General features: G+C 38.5%; 1 protein-coding gene across 1 annotated transcript; it reads right to left on the reverse strand.

Annotated features, from left to right (window-relative positions):
- Positions 1-8886, reverse strand: hsd3b7 (hydroxy-delta-5-steroid dehydrogenase, 3 beta- and steroid delta-isomerase). The gene is made up of 6 exons (XM_026164197.2): positions 8691-8886; positions 7336-7491; positions 4392-4500; positions 2250-2349; positions 1635-1797; positions 1-1142 (listed from the first exon to the last, which is right to left on the reverse strand). The coding sequence occupies exons 1-6, from the start codon at positions 8848-8850 to the stop codon at positions 730-732; spliced, it is 1101 nt and encodes a 366-aa protein (XP_026019982.1). The 5' UTR covers positions 8851-8886; the 3' UTR covers positions 1-729.
- Positions 8887-8893: the final 7 nt, after the last annotated feature.

An 8893-nucleotide genomic window follows, 5' to 3' on the forward strand; every position in this document is an offset into this window, starting at 1 on the left:
AAGGATTAAATAAATCTTTATTTGTAATGACAAAAAAAAATTAAACATTCCAATTGTGTCACAATAAACATTTATTCAAACAGTATAAAACATTTTATAAACTCTGCTAAATCAATAAAATATTAGTAACCTGAGTAGTAAATGCATGTAAATTGAGTTTACATTGTCACTATTAATACTGTGCATATTGATAATATTTAATGTGAAATGCATATCTAAAATTAGTACATGCCACATAAATGGATAGAACAACAACGTAATAATTATGTCGTCTTCACCATTTGCCCCATCTAGAACTAGTTCATTAACAAATGTAGTTAACGGTTCTGATGGAATCAGTGGTCAACATTTTATAATGAAGCTTATTTTAACTTTGAATTAAGGCATTCTGTGGATGTTGGCAGAACTGAAAACACCAACACAAGACCAAGAACAATACTGCTTTATCGGTACTGCATAGTTTTTAAAGCTTGAATGTCGAAATGAATGCCGTTTCAAAAATGTTATGAAAGCACCTTTTAATCTACTACGACGAGAATTATTGAGACATCTTTTATAAAACTATGTTTATATGCTCTGTATAAAAGCTCTGTTACACTGTCCCTACTGTAAGGCACAGTACTGCTTGTTTCTCTACAACATTAATAGACAACAGGCATTATTTACGTATTGCGATCCCGTCTGTCTACATAGCAGCTTCTAATAAATGTTGCTGTGGTTGAGCTCAGATCAACAGTCTTTGGAGTTTTCTGAAGGAAATGTGCTAATCCATTTCTTTGTGCGGGCCAGACATTCATCCCAGCTGTACAAGGGGCGGTAATCGAAATGACGCTCAGCTTTGTCGGTGCGCACTGTGAAGGTGGTGCTAACAACGGCCAAGGTGTAACTGTTCAGCAGCGGCGTGTAGTTGTATATGGGTTTTAGTAACCAGTGCATCAAATCATTAAACATGGCCAGAAACCATAACACCATTGTGGGTATCCGTGCCTTTCGAAAGTTAAACTCTGAGAACAACACCATGTTGAAATCTTCGTAGCTTTTGTAGGGTGAGTCATCGTAGCAGTAGAACGCTTCTCCTCCAACTTTCTCTGGGCGCTCTCTCAAAGCTTGGGCTGCAAGGAGATGCATCCAGGCAACATTGCCTAGGTAGACAAGTGGATAAGTAACGGATTTAATTATGGTGATGGTAAAGAGTGCAAATACTTAAAATACATCAATTGTAGATACTACTTTAGTCATTTAATCTGCATCCAAGTGACATCCTTTCTATCCAGTTGTGGCTGATACTGCATGCCTTACATGCATTTGTAAAATGTATTAATATCATAAATGCAATCATATTCTGTTAGGAGATCAGAGGATTTGTGGTGTGAATTGGATGCATGTATACATGTTCACCATCTGGTATTGAATTTATTATAAACCTATTAAAAGTTGTTTAAGAGCATCAGGGTTTCTTATCATATTATCATCTGAAATTCTAATGTTATGAATTGCGTTAGGTGTAAAACTGTAAACTTCCTGCGAAGTGCAGAGGAAGTGCTTCTACATGCTACATCTGCTTTAAAAATGACGGCGCCTTTAACCAAGTTTTCAGTGCCACATAGGAAACATCACAGAAGTGGTAATTTTACCTGCATAAACTCGACCGTGTTCAACATGATCTGGGATGCCTCCAACAATCAAGCCTCCCCTTTGAACACCCTGCTTATAGAAGTCCTTTATTAGCTGGTGCCCCTCGCCATAGATCCCCGTTGGCCTCAGTGAGCATGTGTATAAGTGCTTATCACCCTTAACCTGGACAGGAAATAAAAACAACTTTTAGTTTCCAGGCCGGAGGCAGATAAAATAAAAGAAGATTTAGATATAATTGTAAACAGCAAAAATTACACCATTGTACCACCGCATAGCCACAAGGGAAATTCTCACATTCTGTGGCAAAGTTGCACAAGAAACCCCCCCCACACACACTATGACTTTGTTTTTTTAAAGGCTCCAGTCCAGCTCAGCAAGAGACTAAAAAACAAAAACATCTGCATATCTCGAGCCTCTGCATGGAACTGCCCAGTCAAAGTTTATCCAGGTTAAGCCTTTTTAGAAACTAATCCTTTTACTGGTTTCACTGCATTATCATAGTTCAGTTCAAATGTACATTTACTAAATCTGCTTCATTGTGATGTAGTTCAAACAGTATACCACTTTTCTTTACACAAAGTAAACATACCATTAATTTGTGAAATATATCTTACCTTGGTGCCATTAGCATCAAGCACAATTTTCTCTGCCTCTGACTTGCTCTTGGGGTAGGCCATGCTGTGTTTCACTGTATAAGGTGTGTCTTCATTGCCCCTACAAAGAAAGAAGTTAAACATTCAGAGAAGTGCTCAGGAGAAGATAATCACCTAGTATTTTCTTGACCTTGCTGTGTGTGTTAGGAATGTACTTATGGCGTACTAAACAGAAGTGTTGAAATGAACCTTGGCAAAGAAGAACAAACCTGATATCCATGTTTATTTGCAAGTTTTTCAAAGTTTGTTCTTATCTTTTTTCCAAATCTACTGTCTAAATAGAACAAATATTTGTAACAAGAGAAGGAAAAGGTTCATTCTTATAGGGTAACGTCAGAACTACAACAGCTTCCAAGGTGCCTGTGTACGTGCAAAGAGTGCACACCATCTGGAAGGCAGACAGCACGTCCAGCACGTTTGCTGGGCGTGATTTTCCTCATGTGACAAGGGCATTATGTGGAATTCTTTAAATCCATTTGTTACTGTAAATCCATTTTTGATATTGATAGTAATATGCTGCGACTTTAATTCTACTAGAAAATACCAGAAAGCTAATCTGTCTCAGTGGCTGGAGATGGGCTGACGTAGAAAGATCTCAGTAGATAAGAGGGCATCCACTTGGAATGATTATATCAATATTTTTCTTTTGAATCTTCATCTAACAATCTGAGAACATATTGTACTGTGAAAAAGCTTTGCACGTGTTCTACGTCACACATCAACAAGAAGGTGCCTGATTGGTCCCAGATCCTTCTGTAGCATCACAAACATCCCAAAGAATCATCAAAAGAGACAAAAAGAACAAGGAGTCCAGCCTCAGATGCTGGCCTCTGTAAAGCCCTAATCTCAAGATCATGGAGCCAGTCTGAGATTAGCAGGCAGCACTCAGAATTTTACTGGTACAGGTTGGAGGGTAAAGGGTGCACATGCTAAATATGTGGTCAGAGTTTCTGCAGCGCAAACTCTTTTGTTTTTAACCCTTGGTAGTGGTTGGCCAGAATAGATTAACCGTAAACCTTCAGGAACTGGGTGGAATTTCCAACCAGACACTTAAATATTGAAGAATGCCCACTTGTGCACCGTCACCTTAACCTTAGTGCATACAAGCATTGCACACCAGGGTTTTTCATTTCGGTCATGGGTGACAATGGGAAAAACCCTACCTTGAAATGCTTTCAGCCAAAGCACAAAAACTGTTCCCTCTAACCGACATATGCCAGTAAATGGTCTGTCTGGGTCTCCTATTCCTATACTCAAACAATATGACGGTGAACTATACACCTGGATCTGACTCACGCCTTTAGGAGTGAACTTTCCATTTGTCATCAGTCTTGATTCAAGAGTCATTTCTATTTTGGTTTCTGCTCATTCTTACCCAAAATATTCCATAGCTACACAGGTATGGACATGCCACTCAAATGATGTCACTGAAAATGATGAATACACAGAAAAACCCAGAGACAGCCCATATTTAGAAATCACATTGTGTTGCCTTTTCCTCTCATGACAGGCAAAAAACCTGGCAAATGTACATTACATAACATTTTTTATTTGTTATTAAATAATTCAGAACTATTCCTCTGGTATCAACCAACCTTGAGTGACATAACTGTCAATAGCATGCCAATGCAAATGATGGTTGCAAAACAGTTTGAACTTTAAGCTCCAGATTTAAAAGCTGTTTAACTGCAGCAACATTACATAACAAGTGCGTGACATAAGTCTGGAAAATATTAAAGCACTGGCAAAAGAAAGCTCAGACAGTAGCTCCCATTTAATGTCTTTTAATCAGAATAAACTACCTTGATCACTCGGTTGAATAACACACAGAAAATACTAAATACTGCATTTGTCATTGACGTTTGACTCCACCCCATCATATCTTGCGCTGCACAAGTCATGTGTTAAATGATGGTGCTTTTAAGATAAGAGTGGTTACAAGGCAGCAACTACAGAAAATGAACTAGATGAGCTAAAGCACTTCTTCAAATGGGTTTAGATGTCTACTATGTTGGCTCAGTCAGCATAAAAAAATAAGAATAATTAAAAAAACCAACAACAACATTTTAAACAACTAACAATGTTATAGTTTTTGAATTTCACCTCTTAAAGTGATCTCCATTGATGTTGGGACCGACCACTTCCATGCTGCTGGTATAGAGGAGGCACTCTATGCCGCACTCCACACAGGCTTTGATGACATTCTTTGTTCCTAAGAGGAAAAGAAAACATCGTTTTTAGCAAGTCTGCTCACTTTTGTGTTGATAGAGCAGACTGTAGCTCAAAGGACACTGTGACACAGAAATAGTTTATTCCATCAGTGCAGATTTGAAGAAAGCTGCTATTTTTTATTTTTTTAATGGATTGCTTCAAATTACTATATGAAACATCTCCGTGTGAATAATTTAAACGGGACCCATGCGTGTTCTGTTTGTATGAGAGGATGCCACGAATATTTCTGGCTTCCACTATTGAGGCTATTGTTTACGTATCTGAAAGTTAAAAACAAAAATCTACGGAGTAAACACTTGACAAGCTGCATAGTTAACATTTGTTAAAGTGCTGATGAGAAAAAGAAGTGCTGATGTGTTTAATTTGCCATCTGAGCAAAACAAAACAAAAAAGAAACCCACAGAGTTCACAAATACCATGCACAGCTGCACAGACAACCATACCACTCCCTGTAAAGTGACAGACTTATCAGCACCAATGTGGTAGTAGATTATCAGGAACGTATGCCATATTTCACTAGAACAGAGCGAGAGGTTTCACGCGCTACAGAAAAACTGAAAAAGCCAGACCAAAAACACCTCTACAAAATCTAACAGTAAATTTGCTGAATATGTGTTGTGATACTCTATTCTTGGCAAAAGTGATGAACTGAAATTACCAGCACTGTCAAACCTACAGCTTTGCTGCTAGCACAGTTAAAACTAATCTCACTTTAAAGGCAAAAATACATAGAACAGGACACAGATAAGACAGAGGAACAGACCATAATTTAAGATTCAATTTAGGTAAACCAGTTCCACAGTCTTCTATACATAGTGGCTCACTGGCATGATTTCTATGGCACATAATTAAATACAGGAAACACTAATTAAATTTGTTTGATCTGTGCTTTTCCTGATGCAGTAATGTTTACCCTCTGCAAGCTCTGCTGTCTAGCTTTTGTGCCAACATGTGGTCTGAAAGGAGGTTAAACATTGCAGCTACAGCCTAAAATACACAGGCTATAAGTGTTTACAATATACTGCTGTTAGACTAGCATTTTAAATCTATACCAGTTATGAGAAGAAGAGAGATTTTAACCAGACACTAGAGGAGGAGGAACTAACAAGAATGTGTTGAAGAAAACCCCTTGACGCCAACACAGGGGAAATATTAAAATTCTTGAAATATTTTTCAGGTCCATGAGGCCAAATGGGACAATCTCCTTGGACCGAGTAAAACAGACAGATGCAACTACTGGATCTTATCAGATTTTTACAGAAGAAAAACTTTAACTGTAGTGGTTTGTTCATATACACTCTAGCAATCCAAATAATTAACATCCATATGGAAAAAAGCTGACCTCTGCACGAGATCTTTGGGAGCCTACAGACAAAACTGCCTTTAATCTGCAGTGATTGTTTTTGGGGTACAGATATTAAAAGCAAAGCCTCACCAGCAACATTTGCATCCCTTCTTTATTACTGTGATCAGTGTCTTCAATCTGGTTTTAGATTCAGATCAATGAAATGTTTTTGTTTTCCTTCATCGCAGCACATCTGGCATGCTGCTGTCAATAAAATTCTTTAGTCACTTGAAAGTCAGCGCCAGAGACATTTCAGGAACTCGGGGAAAATAGGCTGCAGCATTTCCTGGCTGACAATTGTAGTCAACAAGTCCACTGAAAACAAATACCTCTTAAGTATAAAGAAGGCTGAATAGCTTATTCCTCTTCGTCACAGAGCTCCACTGTTTTCCACACACCATTTGATTTAAGGTTCAGTTAGCTGAATATTTTTTGAGTTTGTCTAACATGATGCCAACCTACTGTTTTAAATGTCCAAATACCAAAAATATTATAGAGATTAATGATAGCAAAAGCTTCAGTGTTTGAGCCAAATTTATCTCTTGAGAGCCATTTTGCTACATAAAACAGTAGAAGGAATGTTTAGACAGATTTTAAAGAATACAACCTGCCCACCTTCAAAAACCCCTAGAAACAATAGTAAAATAAACCCAGTAAATTCCACAGACCCGAAGAAACGATACTTTTGGGAAGCATTTAAAATAGTTTTCCAGTCAAGAGTAAACTCATTGGTTAACTGTTATTTTGGACTGCTTTTGGCAATCCAATACATTTATGAGTCACTAACTTTTCCAGGTTTGAACAAGGTGTTTTTATTTAACTGAGACACTTGACACACAAATCTGGAGTCTGTCTCTGATGCTCTCATGTGCAAATAGAGCTCTACAGTGACATATGATCAGTTAAACCTTGACCTAAATGTATAATTCAACCGACTCTATTTAGTCATAGTTTCAGTCAGTGAATAGTGACACTACTCTCATCATGTTCCAAAAAAGTAGAGGGGAAGAAAATGGGTTTCCCCAGCAGTTCGCTTCTCGTCTGCACAAAGGAAACCCATCTCCAATAACAACTTCAGCATCATGTAACACTTAAACTCACCGCTAAATTCCACACTAACAGCATCAGCCAATTAGAGTTGAAGTTTAAGAGAATCTGAGACCTCTGGTGTTTAAACAAAGTATCCTTTCATAAAGACGAAACAACACTTTGAACACACAAAATGACCCTTGACTGAAACAAGAGGAAACCACACCTCAGACCAGAAATGTGAATATGTGAACTATAACTATTTTTCCATTTTTTGGTTGAAGGGAAACGTTCAGCCTTGGAAGTCATCCAAAGTAAATGTAGCCAAGGTTCTCCTCTAAATATCTTTCTGTGGTAAAATGTTTTTCAAGTTTAACTGTTGATTGATGTTTCCACCCCACCCCTTTTCCTTGTTATCACTTTGATCTTTCCAAGCCTCACCTGTTACGTTGACAGAGTAGATGAGGGGCTCTGGGACTTTGTACCAAACATCAACCAAGCTGGCTGTGTGGATGACAACATCGGTTCCACGGGAGGCCTCCAACACAGATTCATAATCCGTGATATCTCCTTGAATGACAACCACTCTTGTCCGCTCTGGGTAAAAAACATGAAAACACAAAGTTAAAAACAAACAAATAAACCTGAAAATAATGTCCATATTCTCCCGAGAATTCCACAAGGATGTTACAAATACACTGAGGAACAAACAGTTTGTTTACCAAGCAACTTCAAAACAACCTCATTCTTTTCCCAGCCCGCCCTGATTTCATAATAGCAGTGTTATTTCCAGGTGTGATTTGCATCTTTCCGAATCATCAAGGCAAGTCCAATTTTATCCAAAGTGATAATGTCTTATTTTTAAATTCCACAGAAGTTTAAAACAATATAAGAGATCAGTCTCCACTGTTGCGCTGACATGGCAAAAATATTATGAAGGCCTTGAACCTATAAATTATCTACCATTTGTCCTTGAAACGCTGATAGCTCTGCACCTGGACTTTCACACAGAGATTCTGCTGAAATTCAAACTCTGTTTTATGGGTTTTGATTCTTAGATGGATCACTAGTCTTTTTGTTGGGGCATTAGTCACAGCTTTGAGGGTCTTGTCTTGCTTAACTTCTGTATTTTACTGTAAGCAGACCAGCAATCAAGGAAATAAAACATATCTTGGCTTCCAAGTGATTTCAGTAATGTTTCCCAGGAAGCAGGGAACAAAAACAAACACATCATGTGAACCACCTTTGGTCACGACTTCTGGTTCTATGTAAACCAACAGGTTAGCATTCAAATTATTCAGAAGGTGCTGAAAGTCACGGCAGGTGCAACAACAAGACACGACAGGTAAATTAGGGTGCGCTCAAAACACAGCTTTCTTTACGTTGCCAAGGTGATTAAAAGCATATCTGAGACACAAACATCAGGGTATGCCATTTTTTTCCTTATAAGTAATGCTGTACCTGCTCGAGGTATTTCATTCAAACAGACTCTAATTAAGATGACATAAAGCTGGCACGCTAAAGGTTTGAGTTACGATTCTTATCAGGAATGCGGTGGCGAAGTGATGAAGACAGTTTTGTTTTCTCTGGAGAATTACCATGAAAAGGAAAATGCTGCCGAATAAAACAAACAGCTCGAGTGATTTACGACAATATATCTGCGCGTATGTCTGTTTGCCGGTGAAAGATTTAACGTTAAATCGGTATATTAGCTAACGAAGTTCCGCATTATAAACAGAAACAGCATTGCATGACATAAGTCACGAACAGTCAAGAAGCGCTTCTGCTCGTCTTACCTGTGCTGAGATCATGCAAGGTCGGATCTACGCGTTTGTCAAACACCCGTATCTCCTCTAGACTGTCCTCCTTTTCCAGGAGAATTCTCAGTAAATGCTGGCCGAGAAACCCACAGGCACCGGTGAGCAGATACACAAGACCCCGCTGGTGTTCCGACATCGTGTTACGCTAATGAACTCTGTGCTCTGCAGCGGCGAGCTGG

This window comes from Astatotilapia calliptera, chromosome 4 (genome assembly GCF_964374335.1).
Source record: "Astatotilapia calliptera chromosome 4, fAstCal68.1, whole genome shotgun sequence".
Lineage (NCBI taxonomy): Eukaryota > Metazoa > Chordata > Actinopteri > Cichliformes > Cichlidae > Astatotilapia > Astatotilapia calliptera.

Coding starts and splice junctions, on each gene's coding strand:
- hsd3b7 (XM_026164197.2), bottom strand. CDS start 8,850: ATGTCGGAACACCAGCGGGGTCTTGTGTATCTGCTCACCGGTGCCTGT. Junction 4,501..7,335: donor CTACTCTGTCAACGTAACAG/GTGAGGCTTGGA, acceptor TTTTCCTCTTAG/GAACAAAGAATGTCATCAAA. Junction 2,350..4,391: donor AATGGAGATCACTTTAAGAG/GTGAAATTCAAA, acceptor CTTTCTTTGTAG/GGGCAATGAAGACACACCTT.